Below are 21,540 nucleotides of genomic sequence, written 5' to 3'. Positions count from 1 at the left end.
TCATAATGAGCATAGCACAGGGATGGTGGGAGCCCCTCATAATATGCACAGCAGAGGTGCAGCCCCAGGAGGAAGTCAGCACAGCACAGGGATGGTGGGAGACCCTCATAATAAGCAGCCCCAGGAGGATGTCAGCATAGCACAGGGATGGTGGGAGCCCCTCATAATAAGCAGCCCCAGGAGGAAGTCAGCACAGCACAGGGATGGTGGGAGCCCCTCATAATGAGCATATCACAGGGATGGTGGGAGCCCCTCATAATATGCACAGCAGAGGTACAGCCCCAGGAGGAAGTCAGCACAGCACAGGGATGGTGGGAGCCCCTCATAATAAGCAGCCCCAGGAGGAAGTCAGCACAGCACAGGGATGGTGGGAGCCCCTGTGCTTTTATTGGACAAGGAAGTGAGCCAAATGAAGAAAGAAGGTCTGTGTGCTCGATTAAAAAAAATTGTTTATAGACATATACATGGTGTCAAGATATGAAGACATATGTAACACATATCTGTATATAACCCAGAGTTCCCCTTCAATATAAGAATGTATTTCTTTATATAATGTTTTTTAATTCTTCTTGGGTATTCTCAATATTGCAACACATATCTTGTTATTCACTTGTTATTTGCTTCACATGAGATGTCCTGTACTGTTGACATGAGATAAAGCATATTATTCCCAGAAATGATGTTCAAATGTTTTTATGGAAAGTCCCTGTTTATAACATAACTTTTCCCCTTATTAATTAATATCTAAATTACCAAAAAGTCAGAATGACCTTTAAAGTTGTTATTGTGTTATGGCAAAAATGACCATGTGAAATATGAAATAGATTATCCTGGAATGTATTGTGTAATTTCTATTTTGACTTTTTCCCACACATAAACTGTAATGTTATCATTTTCTTATAAAACCCTGTAACCGTGATGAATTCAGAGTCACTCCCTTTGGGTGGTCCTCTGTACAGAGATTTTCTGAGTAAATATACATTGAGACGAATGCTACTTCGTAGAATGTCCTTTATTTCAAGGCTGTACATAACATTTGGTGACCCTGACGTTCTTCTTATCTGCATCCCCACCACCGGCTCTCAACCCGCAACAGGAGGGACAACAAAGAGGCCTCAGGTGAGAAAATTTTTATTTCTCATTATTATAAAGTACTGTCTTTCTGTGCCGTTTTGAGGAGCCGGGTGGGGCTTGTGGAATACAGAAGGTAACACGTTCCTTTTTGATTTCAATGCATTCTGTCTGTGTATGATTACTGAGAATAATAATGGTACCAATTATAGCTGATGCATGCAAATGTACGTACTTGTGTTTCTTTTTGCTACTCTCAGAAATGACAATGTATATAGTTGTGTTATTAAGGGATGTGTAAAATGCAGGTGCCACAATTTCTATGAGTGAATAGAAGGTGGTGAATGTTGAATTTTTTGTGTGATTTTTTGAGAAACGTTTGTGGTCCTAAGGCGGATAGGTTTGCCTTCAGCGGATAGCCACAAATGGGTGAATGACCTGCTGTATGTTCTCTGGAATAGGGAGTTGAGAAAGACTAGCCTATTACCACTCAGAAAGGAGACGTCCTTCTGAGAGTAGAACGAAGTGCGATATCTCAATATATGTACTGGGCTGCTGGTACACAGCCGTAAGAAGTAAAAAGTAGAGCTCTCAGTCCCGGAGCTCTAAACTATTGTCATTTCTGAAAAGAGTAACAGGAAAAACATAAAACATAAAGAAAATTTGCTTGAAAAAAATATTTTACCGGTAATGAATACTTTTGGGTTAACAAAAAAAAGGGCAAAGAAATTATTAAAAATAGCAAAGAAAACAGGGTTAAGTGTATCAAAGTTGCATCCAAGCGCTCCTATCATCAAGATGATGGTAAGTGGAGAGCCGGATGCTTTAAAGCATCATGTAAAGTGGTGTAAAATTACAAAAAGGGAATACAAAGAGGACCCGTCGAAATGGTGGCCCCCCTGAGGGTTCTCTTGATACCCCAACAATTGATGCGTTATTTAATTTACTCTTCCAAATGGCTGATTGTGGGGGGGATGATTGAATGTTTGGCTGCTTGGGAAGAAGAGTCCCGAAAGAATCTAAAACCACCCCCTTATAAGATGTGTACTGAAAAAACTGCTCTGCATCTGGAAGATGAAGAGGAGCTTCCCAATGCTTGGGCATCTCCGTATGAGTTTGCAAGAAGGGATTTAGAAGTAGCATCTAGAGCAGCATCTGCCCCTATAGGTGAAGTTGATCCTGTAGAGGAAAGGGAAGAAGACACGGGAGAACAGAGTGCTCCCCACCCGCCTTTTCAGGTTACCCCTTAGCAGCAGCAAGCAGTTTCCAGCTTCTCGCAGGAGGGAAGGAATCGAAGGCTAGAGGGAGCCCAATGGACTTCTCAGCGGAGGAGTAGTTTGGGATCTTCATTAGATAGAAGTGAGGGGGTAATATTTGATAAAGATGGACAAATTTGGCAGTACACTCCATCAAGGCCAAATGCTTTAGCAAAATTCACAAAGGTAGATCAATCACATAGCCCCCTAAGACAGATAAGTCAAAAGTATAGCCCAGTAACTACAAGGCAAAAGGCAGCAAAACAGAAAACTCTGGGGGTACTGCATACTCCAGAAAGAAAAAGAGAAACAAGAGAGTTGCTTAGGTCTCTATTAAAAGAAAAGCCACTAGAGCAGATGTCCCTAAGGGAAGTAGCCCTGCCAGGAGGGGTAGTGGGAGATCAATATGTAGCTAATATGGCTCAAGTTTATGTCCCATGGAAGCCTAGTGAGATAAGAGCAATTGTGGCAAAACTGCCCAATATGGAAAAAATGTCCTAAGAAATGGTATGGGAAAATTATGTGGATGGAAAGGACTCAGCAAGCCACATATACAGATATGTGGATCTTGATTGACTGTGTGGTGCCTGAAAAGTATATGGATGTATGGAACGTATTTGCAAAGAATAAGGGTGCTTGTGAACAATAAAATGTTAGAGAGAAGTAAGTGATGAGTTAGCAAATGAGTTAATCTCTCCCTATCGGTGTGCACGGGACAGCTAGCAAATTGCAGATGTGCTTATGATTTTCTGAAAAGGAGGGGTCAACAGGCTCTGTGTCAGTGAGGGAGCAGTGCGGCAGATGCCTGCTGCTACAGTTTCTGACTCAGCAATAAGAATTTAAGAAGAATTAAAAGAAAGTGTAAAGACATGGTCTGGTTAACAGTTTCATGGGAGGATTGTTATAGGAAGTTAAAGAATGGAGAAAGAAGCCAGCGCTAGAATTAATGAATAGTGGATCTTAAAGAATCTAAGGCCGCGTACACACGGGCGGACTGTCTGCCCAACTTAGTCCGCCGAAACACATTTGAGCGGACAGTCCGCTCGTGTGCGGGCTTCAGCGGACTTTTTCAGCGGACTGTCTGACGAACAAAGTCTTACGGAATTTCCGTAAAACTGTCCGTCCAAACTTGGTTTGAGCGGACAGTCCGCCCGTGTGTGTGCCAGTCCGCTGTACTTTCGAAATGAGCGGACTTTTCCCGCCCGGAGAAAAGTCTGCTCATTTCGAGCGCGTCTCCAGGTAGGCGGGGCCCGCGACGGAGACGTCGCTGGCCCCGCCGCCTGGTATGGACTTAAAGGGGAACCCCAACGCCGAAAAAAATCGGCGTGGGGGTCCCCCCCAAGTCCACAACAGACCCTTGTCCGAGCACGCTACCCGGCCGGCTAGGAAAGGGGGGCGAGCGAGCGCCCCCCCTCCTGAGCCGTACCAGGCCGCGTGCCCTCAACATGGGGGGGTGCCTTGGCACCCCAAAGCACCTTGTCCCCATGTTGATGAGGACAAGGGCCTCTTCCCGACAACCCTGGCCGTTGGTTGTCGGGGTCTGCGGGCGGGGGGCTTATCGGAATCCGGGAGCCCCCTTTAATAAGGGGGCCCCGGATACCGGCCCCCCACCCTATGTGAATGAGTATGGGGTACAATGTACCCCTACCCATTCACCTGTAAAAAAAACACAACACAGGGTTAAAATATTTTATTGCACAGCTCCGGGGGTCTTCCGTATTCGGGGGTCTTCTCGCCGGACTCCTCCGCTATCTTCTTGTAGCTCTTTTGCTAGCGGAGGAGTCCGGCTTTCTTCCTCCCCGCCGCCGGCCTCTTCTCCCGACTTCGGGGGTCTTGTCCCCCTCTTCGGTTCTTCTGCCGGGCCACCGCGCCTTCTTATAGCTCTTTTACAGGCGGTGGCCCGGTCTTCTGTCGCCGCTGTCGCTGTCGCCGCCTTCCGTTCTTCTTCTTCTTTTTCTTCTTCTTCTTCTTCTTCTTCTTCCCCAGGAGATGTTGCCTCGACGATCTCTCCAGCCGGAATGCCAGAGCCGCGCTGCGCGGCCACTTATATAGTGACAATGGGGCGGTGTCACATGGTATATGTCACATGGGTTGGTCACATGGTGACCCCGCCCCCTTACGATGTCATAGTCCCCATGTGACACCAACCCATGTGACCAACCCATGTGACATATACCATGTGACACCACCCCATTGTCACTATATAGCGCGGCTCTGGCATTCCGGCCGGAGAGATCGTCGAGGCAACATCTCCTGGGGAAGAAGAAGAAGAAGAAGAAGAAGAAGAAGAAGAAGAACAGAAGGCGGCGACAGCGACAGCGGCGACAGAAGACCGGGCCACCGCCTGTAAAAGAGCTATAAGAAGGCGCGGTGGCCCAGCAGAAGAACCGAAGAGGGGGACAAGACCCCCGAAGTCGGGAGAAGAGGCCGGCGGCGGGGAGGAAGAAAGCCGGACTCCTTCCTCTAGCAAAAGAGCTACAAGAAGATAGCGGAGGAGTCCGGCGAGAAGACCCCCGAATACGGAAGACCCCCGGAGCTGTGCAATAAAATATTTTAACCCTGTGTTGTGTTTTTTTTTGTACTTTTTTTCACAGGTGAATGGGTAGGGGTACATTGTACCCCATACTCATTCACATAGGGTGGGGGGCCGGTATCCGGGGCCCCCTTATTAAAGGGGGCTCCGGGATTCCGATAAGCCCCCCGCCCGCAGACCCCGACAACCAACGGCCAGGGTTGTCGGGAAGATGCCCTTGTCCTCATCAACATGGGGACAAGGTGCTTTGGGGTGGGGGGGCCGCGCGGCCCCCCCTTCCCCAAGGCACCCCCCCATATTGAGGGCATGCGGCCTGGTACGGCTCAGGAGGGGGGGCGCTCGCTCGCCCCCCTTTCCTAGCCGGCCGGGTAGCGTGCTCGGACAAGGGTCTGTTGTGGACTTGGGGGGGACCCCCACGCCGATTTTTTTCAGCGTTGGGGTTCCCCTTTAAGTCCATACCAGGCGGCGGGGCCAGCGACGTCTCCTTCGCGGGCCCCGCCTACCTGGAGACACGCTTGAAATGAGCGGACTTTCCTCCGCGTGTGTGGGCGAGTCCGTTCATTTCAAAAGTTGAGCGGATTGTTTGGCGGACTTAGTCCGCTGTAATTAGTCCGCTCAAAAAGTGCCGTGTGTGGGCAAGTCCGTTCATTCAAAAGTTTGGACGGACTGTCTGTCGGATTGTCTGACAAACTTAGTTGGGCAGACAGTCCGCCCGTGTGTACGCGGCCTAAGAGATTAATAAGGATAGCGATAAAAATAGTAAATGTATGTGAAAGTAGCCTTATACACTATAGAAAACAGCACTGCATATGGAAAGTATTGAAGTGCAGGTTGTAGCTCTTCAAATGAAACGAGAAAGACAAAAAAGACTTTGTTAAATATATGTGATGCCAATTTTCCTACTTTAAATCAGCAGGTATTTTCTTGGTTAAGATAAGTAATGATGTAATTACTGCCAACGTCACTGAACCTCTATAGGTAAGAGGTGGTGTATCGCCATACTCCCCTAGCAGTCTACTAGACAGAGAAAATATAAGAGTAACTATAGTTTTAATGCCTGAAGGGATGGGAGTAAAACATACTTGAAGCAAAGGGAGATGTTAAATTTGCTCCTTATGCCAGAACTTTATTAACCCTAAATAGGAGGGATTACAAGAAGCCCACAAGGGGCTTATGAATCCATCAGTCTGGATTACTGGAAATTCTCACCAGACTATATGAAAGTGGCCACGGTGAAAAGTCATGGGGATTTAGCCCTGTCAGTACCAAGAATTTTTCAGTATCTTGAGTAGAGAAGTCACCGGAGGAAGCTGCCTGGTGATTAAGAATAGATAATAAATAAATAATTAAAATCCTAGTATTAGGTATTTTACAAGTATTATTAAAGCGACATACAAAGGGTAGTTATAAGTTTATCGAGGACAAATTAACCCCAGCAGTAAAGAAAGAAATTAAAGAAATTTTACTGACAACCCCAATTCTTGGGCTACCTGACTATAGTAAACCTTACTACCTATTTTGTGTAACAAGCCAATGAATATGCTAAAGGAGCAATCTACGAATAGCCATCCAGTGTCATGCCTATGTTGTTTCTGACTGATTTACCTGTTGATTTACACATTTTGTCTGCCTTACAGGAAAACTCACCTCACAGACCATCCTGGTGCTCCAAAGGGACTGTTTGTGATGAGGATGGCCTGTGGACTATGAAGGGAAAAATGGTTGCTCCTCCAACTCTGTTTATTTATTTGTTTGCTTTGAGCCATGGGCCTTGCCATGTCTCAACAGGAGGGATGTGTTGGGTGGCGAACAAACACTGGTGGGCTCCAGGCTTTCATACATATGCTGCTAAATAGATTAATGAATGTGCAATATGTCAAATGCATAACATTGCAAAACCAGTGGCCACTCATATGAAGCATATTCCACATACTGAGGAGCCGTTTCAAATTGTGCAGATTGACTTCTCAGATATGACCCCTTGTGGCAGAAGTGGTGAATATTCTGGGGATAAGACAGCAGCTGTACACCCCATATACGCCACAAGCTAGTGGGATGGTTGAACGCACTAACCAGACTTTAAAGAGATATCTTGCAAAAATAACTGCTAATAGGAAAAGCACATGTGTAGAAGCACTGCCAATAGCCTTAGCTACCATTAGGACTACCCCTAAGGAGAAGCATGGACTATCACCCTTTGATATACTATTTGGGCAACTGCCTAAGAGACTTCCTGCAACCCTTGTACCACCAGAGACAGTGACTTTGAGAAATGGTCAAGATACCATGATAGACTGTGTGCGCAGACTGGCAAATGTGTTTTCTGATACTTTTTCCAGAGCCAAAGCAGGACAACCAGTGGACACAAGTGACGGAACGCATGGACTAAAGTCAGGAGAGTGGGTGTACATCAAGAATCATACACCCCGGACCACTTTGTCTCCTAGGTGGAAAGGTCCGTTTCAGATCATTCTTGTATCTCCAACTGCAGTGAAGCTGAAAGACTACAAGTACTGGGTTCATGGTTCCCATTGTAAAAAGACTGTAGCTCCGAAGGAACATACAGATCAGTCTGCTGGTAGCAGGTATTCTTCTTTACCCTTGCCTTCTAGGTCATCACCGCCAATTACTCGTGCCAGAGCCAGAAGACTCCAGAATGAATCTCCTGGGGCCTAGACCGAATGTGGTGTTATGGAGCGTTATCCTCTGTGGTGGAGCGGTGGTGTGGATTACAGTCATGGCATTCGAATGGACATACCATAAAGAAAAGGGTAAGATACATGACACCTACCTTTTCAATGCCACTGTCACAAGTGAGAAATTGCAACCTGAAGAAAGCCGTAATCCCAATCATAGAGCAAGAAGAGACACTCATGAGTATCATGTTAAATTGGGTGAACCCTTTCATAACTCCTTTGTGTCCATGCACCTACAGGCAGCAAAGAAACTGAACATTTCTAATTGCTGGATATGCACACACGCACCTATATCACATAAGACTATACCCTTATTAGGTGTTCCCAGCACATTGGCTGAAATAGAGAACAGTACTCACTTTGAAGATATAAGCAGAACTATGGTTGACAGAGTTGTTTCACTCCCGTTGTTCACTAATGCTCCAATGACAATCCCCTCTGTCTGCATAAACTTCACTCGAGAATATTCATCTGAGCTGCTTACTCAAGGTTTTCAAAGTACTACCAGACCTATTGGGAACTCTAACTGTATGGACAATGCTGAGATCAGATATTGGTTTGATGGTAAGGATACAGCATGGAGCACAGATCGGTATCAGGAACTACATGACTACACGCATCGACAACATTCTAGGCAAAACAATATGAAATTATTAATGTGTTTGCAGGGGTATAATTTCAAGAAGGCTTGTGCAGCTCCCCCAGGTTATTACTTTATATGTGGGAAGAAAGCATATAATTGGATCCCTTTAAATTCTATGGGGGTTTGTTATTTTGGGAGAGTAATACCTGCCACTTGGTATATGAGTAACGATGAGTTTAAGGAGTCCCAAATCCGTAAAATCCCCATACATCTTTTAAAAAGAGATTTAGATTCTCAGTCAGAACCTGGGGGGGAGGAAGAGAATCATGATGAGGTTAAAGATCCTGACATGAACAAGGAGGGTGAGACTAACATTGAGGTACCCGTAGTTAATGTTGAGGAAAATACTAATAACACTTATAATAGTGACCTTGGCACTAGTATAGAGTCCCATGCCTGGGAGATAAAGCCAATATTCTCTGGGTTATGGGACCATGGGTAAATAAATGTTGTATCAAAAAGGCATTCAGTTTTATCATTGATTTAGCTGACTTGATCGATAATATTACAGCATTGTATGATATGAACTTTGTGATGCTTGCCACAGAACTAAAAATGGTTAAAAAGGAGATTTTGCAGCACCGGCTGGTGCTGGATTATCTTACAGCGAGCCAGGGAGGAATATGCACCATAGTGGGAACAGGCTGTTGTAACTACATTGGAAATGATACTAAAGCAGAAGATGCTATCATTTCACATGTAGAACAGGTACAACAGCTTAAGCTCACATGTGTTGAATTCCTCCGAGATCCATGCCTCATTCATTTTTAGAAATGTGAGGTAGTTAACACTGTCGTGAGCTAGGCGAGTACGCTTATCGGTCACGATCCCCCCTGCTGCGCTGAACGTCCTTTCGGACAGGACACTGGACGAGGGGCAAGCCAACAGTTGCATTGCAAATTGGGCAAGCTCTGGCCAGAGGTCAAGCATGCCCACCCAGTAGTCCAGGGGTTCATCACTCATCAGAGCGTCCACATCAGCCGTTAAACCCATGTAGTCGGACACCTGGCGGTCTAGGCGTTCCCTGATGCTGGATCCGGATGACACCTGTCGATGGGTCGGCTGAAAGAATGACCTTATATCCGAAGTCACCAACACATCTTCAAATCGGCCTCTTCTTGCAGGTGCTGTTGGATTGGTACACGCAACTCCTTCTCTGGGAGTGGGAATTGCTCCTCTGCCAACGCACGCAAAAGCAGAATGCAACATTTCTCGAAGAAAGGCCTGGAAGTGCTGCATTCTGACAGCCTTCTGTGACGGCGGTAGCATTTCCGCCATTTTGTGTTTGTACCGGGGGTCTAAGTACGTTGCCACCCAGTACTGGTCCTTGACCCTTATGCTTTTTATACGGGGGTCCCTATTAAAACACTGGAGCATGAAGGCCCCCATTTGCACTAAACTGGAAGCGGTGTGGTGGCCTGGCTCCTGTTCATCATCCAGGATAATGTCGTCCTCTTCATTCTCCTCTCCCCATCCACGCACAACAACAGGGGTCAAAGAAAGGTTTAAAGCATGCTCTTCTTGCTCCTCCTCGTCCTTCCTGGGACCTTCCATTGTGGTGTTCCAATGGTCACAAATTTTCGAAAGGCCTCCGAGTCCTCCAGTTTATATGGCAGTAGTTGGCGGGCTATGAGTTCTGACAAGCCAGCCGTCAATCGTTGGGCAAGAGGATTATCCGACGTCATCATTTTTTTACGCTCGAACATTAGGCCCACGGAAGCCTGCCTTTTTGCAGAAAAACGTGAGCTTGGCGTGATGGAAGGTGGAGTGGAGGACAATTGTGACGAGAGAGGAGAAGGAGAAGTAGAAGACGAGGCTGGACGTGAGAGCCTGGAGTGTGGCTTTGTGTGTTCCGTTGCTCCCACTGGGCTCGGTGATGGCTGCTCATGTGCCTTCTTAAGGCGGTCGTCCCTAGGTGAGTGTTGGGCTTACCGCGACTAATGCGTTGACTGCAAAGATTGCAGATGGCAACGCTATTGTCAGCAGCGGACACGTTAAAAAAAGCCCACACTGCGGAGCCATGTGCCGTGTCCTGGGAGCACCAGATGTGACCGTACATGGTCACTGACTCGCTCCTGATACATTTGCAGTCTGCTTTGTCCCTCCTGTGCAATGTAAGTTATTCCTGCTTCTCCTCCCTATCTGCTGGTCCATATCTCCCTCTGAACTCCCCTCCTCTTCCTCTCTTGTGGGCACCCACGTGACATCACTAGACACGTCATCATCGATGTCACCTTCCCCACTGCTATAAGTAGAGATCTCGGAGTAGGCAGCAACACCGGGGACCAACCTCCTCCTTGGGCTGATCTGGGTACTGTCGTCAGACTGCTGAGTGGCGGTTGTTGCTACCTCCTCTTCCTGATCCAATGCCAAGAGTAGCTGCGCATCAGAAATGTCTTGATATGGATCGGAAAATAATTCCTGTGACTCAAGCGGAAGGTATGTGGTGGTGGTGGTGTTGTTGATGGTAGTGTCTTTGGGGGTGCACATAGCAGAGAGTGAAGAAGAGGGTGCAGATCGAGAGGATGAGGAGGGTGCAGAAGAGTAAGGCTGAGTGAGCCACTCAACCAAGTCTGGTGCGTCCTTTAAATGAATTGAACGCACCTTCTGCAACTTCCACCTTTGGCTCAAGCCCATTGCTCCTGCCCTACCCCTACCACCCCTGCGGAAGGGCCTGCCTCTTCCTCTGCCTGTCATTTTTTAAATGACCCTGTGACAAAACTCTCAGTCCCTATACTGATGAAAGACTGCTGCAGTATAGGGCAGCGGTCAGCAGTAGTGCACCTCAACCCTATGTATTGTGGACCTATACCAGTCCTTATGGAATAGCAGACTGTACCTCACTCAACCCTACGTACTGTAGCACCCTAGACCTTACCAGTCCTTATAAGGACCTTTGTGGAAAAAGTAGGTTGTGAATGATTAGCAGACTGTACGGCAGTCCCTATACTGATGAAGGACTGCTGCAGTATAGGTCAGCGGTCAGCAGTAGTGCACCTCAACCCTATGTATTGTGGACCTATACCAGTCCTTAAGGAATAGCAGACTGTACCTCACTCAACCCTATGTACTGTAGCACCCTAGACCTTACCAGTCCTTATAAGGACCTTTGTGGAAAAAGTAGGTTGTGAAGGATTAGCAGACTGTACGTCAGTCCCTATACTGATGAAGGACTGCTGCAGTATAGGGCAGCGGTCAGCAGTAGTGCACCTCAACCCTATGTATTGTGGACCTATACCAGTCCTTATGGAATAGCAGACTGTACCTCACTCAACCCTATGTACTGTAGCACCCTAGACCTTAGCAGTCCTTATAAGGACCCTTGTGGAACAAGTAGGTTGTGAAGGATTAGCAGACTGTACGTCAGTCCCTATACTGATGAAGGACTGCTGCAGTATAGGGCAGCGGTCAGCAGTAGTGCACCTCAACCCTATGTATTGTGGACCTATACCAGTCCTTATGGTATAGCAGACTGTACCTCACTCAACCCTATGTACTGTAGCACCCTAGACCTTACCAGTCCTTATAAGGACCTTTGTGGAACAAGTAGCTTGTGAATGATTAGCAGACTGCAGCAGAAGGGTAGCAGTCAAGTATAATATTCTTTCTATATTTGGAAGAAAGAATATTATACGTGTACAAGCCTATTACCATTCCAGTCCTTATAAGAACCTTTGTGGACCTAATAGTAACAGCTACTGATTAAACTGACTGTCCCTCACTGCCTCACACACAGCTTCCTGCCTGTCCCTATATAAACTGACAAAACAGAGGCTGCTGGAACAATAACTTGAATTGCACTTTTGTGGACCTAATAGTAACAGCTAATGATTACACTGACTGTCCCTGCAGCACACAGCGTCCTGTCCCTTTCTCTACACTGACAAAAGACACTCAGGCTGCTGCAACAATCACTAGCACAGCACTGCCTCAAACCTATATCCTGAACTACACCTAACACCTATACCATGATACCAGTCCTTAAAAGAACTTTTGTGGACCTAATAAATAGCGATTTGGGTCACAGAAGTCTCTCCCTGCTCCACACAGCAAACTCTCCCTATAGTGACAGAAGAAAGAATGTAAAATGGCCGCCAGATCGGGTCTATTTATAAGTTAGGGGGAATGTCCAAGTGTCCATGTGCTGTAATGTCTCAGTTGGCTTTCCTGTACCCCATGATGGATGTGTCATCATAGGTCAAAGTTCTTTTACACAGTAAACACGGAAGTCCGCCGGGCGAACGGCGGCAATAGTCCGCCGATCGGGCGGACGGCGAACAGCCAAAATTCGCAGTGAAACGACCGCCGGGTGAACCGTTCGGCCATCCCTACCCGGGATGTCTGCTAGACTCTGGTTTGAAGGGATTTAAGAGCGTTATTCCTAAGAATTACAGGACTACAAAATAAAAGCCAGATTTCCATGCAAAATAATTGTACCGCTTTCAGCACCTAATTCCAGACTGAATCATACCGCCAGGGAGGTTAATGATCTTGAACACTTTTTCTGCCATGGACATAAGGCTTACCTCATCAGTAGCAGCAACATTTCACACACATTTCATCAGCCAACAGTCAACTTTCCCATGAAAAGAGAGAAGAAGAGGATCAGTGAGCAATCATTAATGCTGGTTCTCCCTGCATTGTTTGAAGATGGAAGTGATGAGCATTTTATCACTTCCAGATTCAGCACTGTCATACCCCAGCTGATGTGGCCAAGGAAGAAGCTAATCAGGTACAATCTGTGCTTTATTAGTTTAGTGAAGTGCAGGGAAGACAATAGGGGAATCTATCACTTCCATTGTGTTATCACATAAGATGCTTGTCAGCCTATGTTAAAGCAATAAAGTAAAAACAATGTAAAAAGATAAAGTTTAAAAAAAGCACGCCCATTTTTAAAGGCTTTTGAAGTGTTGCCTATGGATAATATTGAGTATTGTAATTTGACATAGTTTCATGGACATGCATAATTTATAGGTTTGACATATTTTGTATATTTACTGTATTTACTTAACACAGACTAATCTTTAAAATTTTAGCAAAAATAAATAAAATATTGTAAGTAGAGGGGGGGGGGGGGGTTTGGGGACTTTAAATGAAGCATGGATATGTGCCTCCATCCCGTAATTAGATACAAGTAAACAGGGAGTTTTGGGACTTTAAATGAAGCACCTGGATAGTGGAGGTGAGTTTTAACCATATTTAGATGTTTATTAATTGTTTGTTCAGTGGAAAACCATAAATTCTAAAAATGGAACATATTCATAATATATATCAACATGCCCTACTTGTCAATGCCGGGCTGGCTGTCATGGGCATTACCATGCCACTTCATCTATTTATTGCATTTATCATTGTTAAAGGTTGTCATGTGGATACTATACACTGTGTTTTTATTACATTTATGTTGATATATATTATGAATATGTTCCATTTTTAGAATTTATGGTTTTCCACTGAACAAACAATTAATAAACATCTAAATATGGTTAAAACTCACCTCCAATATCCAGGTGCTTCATTTAAAGTCCCAAAACTCCCTGTTTACAAGTAAAATATTGTGTTTGTGTGAACTAAAATTACCTTTAATGTATTTTTGCTGTATATATGGGTTTTATAAATGGTTCAGCTGATTTAGTGATCTTTTGAAAAAATAAATAATAAACTGCCACCATTTTATCTACAGCGTCTCTGGTTTCAGAAACTATACACTTTGAGGGTTTTAAGCAGCAAAGGGGCTAACTTATTTTTAAGAATAAGGTAATACTTTAATGCCAAAGGGTAAGCACAGGCAAAAAGTGTAGTTTTTGCTTTTTTTTTTCCAATCACATGATAACTGCATGGATATGCATTTATTAGCCCTAAGCAATTTATGATGGGTGGGCCAAGGGATGAGCAGTGACATTTCTGTGAATCGATTTAGGAAAAATGTCAGCAAATAAATCTCCAATTCATGCCAATACATTTTAACCCAAAAATGTTCCGGGGTGAAAAAATTGGGAATGGCAAAATTTAAGTTTTTTCTTAAGCATGAGTGAGTCAATTGATGTCAACTGGAGGTGAGATATTGTCACTAGGGATGAGCTGAACACACTTTAGTTCAGGTCATGGAGGTTCAACTGAACATATCAAATGTTTGGATGCTGAATTCAAGCCCTGTTGAAATCAACATGAGCCAAATCTGTCAATTTATTTTCCACTTTTAAGGCTAAAGGCCAAGGGATTGGCAAAAAAACGGATGCACCACCACAGGGGACATGTACCAATGCAAAAAATGTTTTGAATGGACCAGTGTATTTAAAAATACACACTACGTTTGAAAAAACGACTTGGGGGGTCCCCTAATTTTGCATATGAAGTGTCACATCTCTACCATATAAACAAAGTAGAATAGGGAAAGTGACATTTACAAAGGAAAAATTCAGTTTAACCACTTGCTTACAGGGCACTTAAACCCCTCTCCTATTCAGACTAATTTTCAGCTTTCAGCGCTGATGCAGTTTGAATGACAATTGAGCGGTCGTACAACACTGTACTCAAATTAAATTTTTATAATTTTTTCCCCCAAATAGAGCTTTCTTTTGGTGGTATTTGATCACCTGTGCGATTTTTATTTTTTGTTAAAAAAAATGTAAAAAGACCGAATTAAAACAAAAAAACATTTTTTTTATTTTGTTCTAAAATTTTAAAACGGGTAATTTTTGTCTGTCATTGATGTGCGCTGATGAGGCGGCACTGATGGGCAACGATAGGTGCCAGTGATAGACACTGAGGAGTGGCAGTGATGGGCACTGATTGTTTACACTGATAGGCAGCACTTCTATGTGGCACTGATTGGCACCACTGGTGGGCATTGATAGGTGGCACTTGTGGGTATAGATAGGTGGCACTCATGGGCATTAATAGGTGGCACTTGTGGGCATTGATAGGTGGCACTTGTGGGCACTTTCAAGGTGCAATTATGAGGCATAATTTCCTCTTCCATTTCGGGACCGATTTGTCCTTTTAAGATGAGTCGGTTATCAGCTTTTTTTTTCTCCTCTGCTGTCAGCGTGAGGAGAAAAAAAAAGCGATCACCAAGCTTTTGTTTTGATCATGTGATTGGCTGTCATTGGCTGACAGCTGATCACATGGTAAGGGGCCAGGACCAGACCCTTACTCAGATCGGTGATCACCCGAGTCTCAGTGACTTGGTGATCACAGAGCACTCCGTGCGCAGGGAGCGTTCACAGGGGAGCCCGTCATATGACGGCATCCCGGGAATTCATATCCGCACTGTGGCCGTCATTCGGCCATAGCGTGGCTGTCAGGTGGTTAAAATGCCATTAGCTCACATTTCCCTGCATGCTCACTGCCACTTCCTTTTCTGGCTATCAAGACTGTTTGTATTATAGTCTGGTGTGGATTTTGGGATGATCCCCAAATGTTTTCGTGTTTTTTGCAGAATCTTTGCTTTAATTCAAACCAATCTCAAACCAAAGATTCTAGTTTAGGATTTGGCTGACCACATGCCATGTTTTTTTTTTGTTTTTGCATAGGTCCTCCTTAAAATCCATACCAAACCTTCATTAACAATAAGAATAAGGATCTGGTATGTATTTTTGTATTTGGTACGTATTTTTAATGTGAACCCCACCTAATTTCTTTGTTCCCCTATTAGGATAAGGGTCAGGTATAGATGTGGAAAGGCCACTTTGTTTACAAACAGAAGAAAGAAGCTGGAAAAAAATAATTTATGCAGTATTTTTTTCTTTGTCACTACAGACTATTTCATAGACATTTTGAAGGCATTCAACAAACATCTTATTTAAAAGAATTGTGTCTTATGTTGGCCTTTAATCATTTTTAAAAGCGCTGCTCTCTGTTAAATGGTATTTCAAAAACATGTATTTCCCCCAGGGCTGCGCCCAGCTCCCCATATCCTTTGCGTTACAATATTTTGCCTATTAGCTGTAAAAATGGACAGAATTGATTAAAAAGATTCATCTCTCATTGACTACATTTGGGTTCACATTAAAGTTGGCAATTTAGGAGTTTTCAGATGTGTTCACTGAACCTGCCCTTGAAACCCCATCAGATTCACTAATTTGTAAACTAATCTGTGGCTTTTAAGGTCTGTTCACAGCCCCCCACATCAAAATAATTCAAAAGACTTACCCCAACCATATCTCAAACGTATACAGAGTCCTAAAGATTTGCAGTTAGAGAGAAGCAGTCCTCATACACATGATCGGATTGTTGGCAAACAAAACTGTGGAATTTTGTCCAAAGGGGCATTGGACCAAACTTGTCTTGCGTACACACAGCCCCACAATTGCTGGCCAACAATTACGAACATAGTGACATACTACGTCGTTTTTCAGCTCTTTAGCACCACCCTTTGGGCTCCTTCTGCTAATTTTGTGTTAGTAGAAGTATAGTGAGTGTTGATTCACACTTTTCATTTCGCTCTTTTCATTTTGCACTTTTCAGTTCGTTTCTGAACGGCCGTTCGTCAATCAGACATGTTGCGGAATTGGAGGAGATAACGTGTTATTTATTATTGGCCTTGGAGTTATTGCTTTGACATTAATTTTTTGGTTAAATAATGATTTGATTTTGTATATTTTCTATATTTTTGGATGCACAGAATGCACTTTTTGGTTAAGTTCTATTGGCAGATAGCATGTCTAATTTTATTTGTTTTCTTTTTTAATGCACAATAAAAAAAAAAATTGTGGAGAATAATACTTGGCTATGTGTTTTGCTTCAAATTACATTTTGGGAGTAGGCAGTTACATTTAAAAAAATACAATGTAAAATTAACAAGGGACACGAACATAGTTGTATGTTTGATCTTAAAAAACGATGTGATAATGGTGTTGTGGTAACTTGTAACTTACAAATAAAAAAATAAAAATAAAAGCATAAGAATATTATTCTTGATATCACAAAAAAAAAGCCTTTGAAAATCAATTTCTTACAGTAGTATGACATAACCTCAAGCTTGATTCAGACTGTTTTATTTGGTCGGGATGCCTAATGCACCAAAAAAGCTCCATGCACTTATTTTTGTAATGCAGGTTACTACAATGCACAATAGTGTCTTACTATGCATTGTTGTGCGCTCGTACTCAAGTGCATTGGTAAGGTTAATCATGGTGCCATTACAATGAATTGCACTGTAGCGCACCATGCGCATATGAAAAAACAGAACAGAAATGCTGTGCTCCCTAATAACTAAATGTGAACAAAATATACAAGCTATGTGCACCGTGCACAAAAATATACAAGCTATGTGCACCATGCACATAACTTGCACATAACAACATTACAAAACATATCATAATGGAATGCTCTCTTCTGTTCATACATTGTTCATGCTGCCATTAAATATCTTCAACATGTTTGTGCTGTTAATGTGTGCTTTTCATGTGTGTTTGTGTATGCTGTTTATTTTGATCAATTTACAAAATGCAAAGTGAGCGAACAGAAGAAAAATCTAAATCAAGTCAGTATTTGGTGTGACCAAATAAATCATAGTGTTCAGCTGCTGATTATTTAGATAATATATATTTTTTACTTTCTTTACTGCGCTGTTCCATTTGTATGCATTCTTTTTTCACATTTTTGGTTCTCCAAGATCTTTGAAACAACCTACCTGTCAAATTCCTTCAAAAACTGTGTGCCAGTGTACCTAGAAGAATTGATGCTGCTTTGTAGACAAAAGATGGTCACAAAATATATTGAATTGATTTGGATTTCTCTTCTATTCATTTACTTTCCATTTTGTTAATCGATAAAAATTCTATTTCTGAAAGCATTCTTAAGTTACAGCATTTTTTAAACATCAGCCTAAAACTTTTGTACAGTACTGTAAGCAGTTCAATAAGCACTTAGAGGGCATCCAGCACAGCAAATACAGTACCATTACAAAAAAGGAATTATCAAAAAGTAAAGAGGTGAAGCTCTTCAATTACAACCCTGTTAGCCTCACACTCAACCTGTCATAAATCTCCTTTTCCTATAACCAGCAAAGAGTTACCAGTAGAAAACATTTGCTGTTTTAAACCTTGTCTTCCCTATTCTGCTGACCTTTATGACAAAATCTTACCTCTGTTCTGCCTTGACCTGGCCACATCTGTCTACAACAATGCACTCTCATCCTTACTCCCCTCAGTACATTCAATTCTGGCAAGCAAATGACACCAAAAGACTCAAATGACAAAGCTGCACTCTTGAGCAAGTGTGGCATAAAACTAGGTCCCTGCAAGACTTTGCCCTGCATTCAAAAGCTGCCCTCAAAAAATATATTTCCCTTGATGCTGCCAAGCAGACTTGTTTTATCACTTTTATTAAAATGCTCTCTTCCAGTCCTCGTCTTTCTTTAATCGCTTCCCGACTGCCCACCGTACATATACCGCGGCAGGGCATCCTGGCTGCGCAAAATCACATATTTGTACATGATTTTGTACACGCGGTGTAGGGGACACATGCGCACTGCCGGATCCCCGCTCTTGCTGTGATTGGACACAGCGGGAGCCAATTACCTGCTGAACGTTCTGTGGAGAGATGGATCAGCGGTGTGCCTATGTAAACAAGGCAAACCGCTGATCTGTTAGGGAGCAAAGGAAAGATATTTAAGTTTCAGCTAAGCTGAAACATGATCTCTCTTTTGCTCCAGTTTGTCCCTTCCCATAAAGTTAGAAAACACCTCCCAGGTACACACTTAACCCCTTCCCTGCCAGTATCATTTTTTTTTTTTTTGTTTACAAACTATTTTTATTTGGTACATAGAGAAAGTACATTGAGTGAGCATAGATATAACATAATAAATGCAATGTATGTCAAGTTAAACATAGAAAATCACCATATATACACCATTTGTACAATATTCAGTGCATATATATTGCAATAGTTTGTGATTTGATTTGGAATAGTGAGGGGCTAGAGTTGCAATAGTGCAGTAAATCGTAGATAGTCATGTACAGGAGACCCAAGAATTAAAAAAGGAGGCAGAATGGTTAAACCAGGGATCCCATTTCTTACTATATGAATGTGTGGTATTTTGTGTGATATGGAATATCTTTTCCATCAGATTAATGTTACTAATTCTGTTTTTAAGTTGATCCAAGGGGACAGAATGCGATTTCCAATGGAAAGCAATTAGCCAATGAATTGCGACACATATTGTATGAATCAATCTCATATTGTAGGTGGGGAGAGAGGGGATAGGGGCATATAGGAGACAATTCTGTAAAGTTAGATTTATGTTATTATTTGAGATCACTGAGGCAAAATTCTCTAACTGTTTCCATAAATATGTGATTTTGGAACAGTCCCAGAAGATATGTGAGAATGAGCCTGGAGAATTACAGCCTCTGAAGCATGTATGAGGTGTTGTGGGGTATATTGAATGTAATTTTACTGGGGTATAGTACCATCTGGTAAATAATTTTAGCGCGGTCTCTTTGACTGTGATTGATCTCGTGCATTTGTGTAGATTGCTAATACAAATGTCCCAGTCGTGGGATGAGAGCAAGAGATTTGTTTCCTGTTCCCATTTGATCATGTATGGGAGTTTGGTTTTTTCAGTGTGATTGAGAAGGTTAAAATATATTTCTGAGATGAGTCTAGGTTTTCTTGGTGCTTTAAGACAGATACTTTCAAAAAACGAGGAGGGAGGGGGATTTGTTGTTTGGAAATATGTATTGAAGAAATGTCTAATCTGCAAATATCCACAAAATTCTGTATTTGGGATCTGATGTTTTAATTTAAGAGATGCAAATGAGGAGAAATTGTTGTTTTCCATAAAATTCGTAAGGGAGGTCAGATTATGGTTGATCCACCATGATAGGTCAACCATATCATTGTTGTTTTGTGGGGATCTTGGATCACCTACAAAGGAGGCGTGGGGTGGAGATCTGAAAATAAGATTACATTTTTTATTGTGTAGATTCCATAATTGATATGAGTGTGAGACTATTTGGTTGAGAGCATCTATAGTGTTTATTGGAATTTTGTTGCCCCAGAGAATACCAGAGATAGATAGTGGTTTGATAGACTCTTGTTCAAATCTGACCCATGGTATCTTAGAGTTGTAAATATGCCATTGGGCCATTTGCGCCCATCTTGCAGACAGATAGTATAACCAAAAGTCCGGGAGGCCTAATCCTCCATTTCTCTGTGGTTTGTATAATACCAGTCTGGGTAGGCGTGGGTGAGAGTCAAGCCATACATATTTATTAATAATTGTCTGGAATCTTGAGATCATTATTTTATTTAGTCTGATTGGTAGTGCTCTAAATAGATATAATATTTTTGGTAGGATGGTCATTTTAACTGCTGTAATTCTGCCCAAGAATGACATTTTAAATGATTTCCACATTTTGAGGGTTGATCTTATTTTATTAATTAAAGGTATATCATTTTTGGAATATAAATCATTGATGTTGGGGGTAAGGAAGATGCCCAGGTAGGGGAGTGATTCTAGTGACCAGGAGAAATTAAATGTAGAGCGTAGGGTATCTAATTGAGATGGTGGGATATTAATCGGCATACCTACAGACTTAGAAACATTTACTGTCAGCCCTGATAGAGACGCAAAGGTGTTAAGTGTTTGTAACAGGTTCGGTAGGGCAATATTTGGTTGTGTAAGGAAGAGGATCATGTCGTCTGTGCCAGTATCATTTATACAGTGATCAACACATTTTTTTTAGCACTGATCACTGAATTGGTGTCACTGGTCCCCAAAAAGGGACACTTAGGCCGCGTACATACGCGGGGACTGTTCACCCAACTTTGTTCGTCAAACAGTTTGAGCGGACAGTCCGCTCAAAATTAGCATGGACGGACTTGGCCACACACGACGAACGAACAGTCCGCTGAAACTTGCACGATGACGTGAACGGCACGTACGACGGGACTAGAAATACGACGTCCTATACACTGCAATGCAACCTTCGGCGTGTAAATCCTTTCTGAGCATGCGCGGAACTTAGTTTTACGAACAAGCCTACACACGGGCGGACTGTCCGCTCAAACCAAGTTTCAGCGGACAGTTTTACGGAATTTCCGAAAAACTTTGTTCGTCAGACTGTCCGCTGAAACTGTCCGCTGAAGCCCACACACGAGCGGACTGTCCGCCGAAACACTGTTCAGCGGACAAAGTTGAGCGAACAGTCCCCGCGTGTGTACGCGGCCTTAGTGTCTAATTTGTCCGCTGCAATGTCACAGTCCAGCTAATAATCACTGATCACTGCCATTACTAGTAAAAACTTTAAAAAAATTAAAAGTCCCTAAATCTATCCCATAGTTTTTGGACGTTATAACTTTTGTGCAAACCAACATTTTTTTTAAATTTTT

At 43.1% G+C, this 21,540-nt stretch overlaps 1 protein-coding gene across 1 annotated transcript in view; it reads left to right on the top strand.

Moving 5' to 3' along the window:
• The first annotated feature begins 963 nt into the window (after positions 1-963).
• The window catches only part of LOC143940067 (uncharacterized), a 39,518-nt gene continuing 18,941 nt past the window's right edge, over positions 964-21,540 (top strand). Inside the window, exons 1-2 of the mRNA XM_077461109.1 lie at positions 964-1,119; positions 7,200-8,637. Of these exons, the coding sequence (XP_077317235.1) occupies positions 7,517-8,637 (1,121 nt within the window). The 5' untranslated portion in view covers positions 964-1,119; positions 7,200-7,516. The remainder of the gene's footprint in view (positions 1,120-7,199; positions 8,638-21,540) is intronic.

Source organism: Lithobates pipiens, unplaced genomic scaffold (assembly GCF_037356315.1).
Source record: "Lithobates pipiens isolate NorthernLeopardFrog02 unplaced genomic scaffold, aLitPip1_a1.2 Scaffold_3, whole genome shotgun sequence".
NCBI classification, from domain to species: Eukaryota; Metazoa; Chordata; class Amphibia; order Anura; family Ranidae; genus Lithobates; species Lithobates pipiens.
This window is presented reverse-complemented; position numbering and strand designations above follow the sequence as displayed.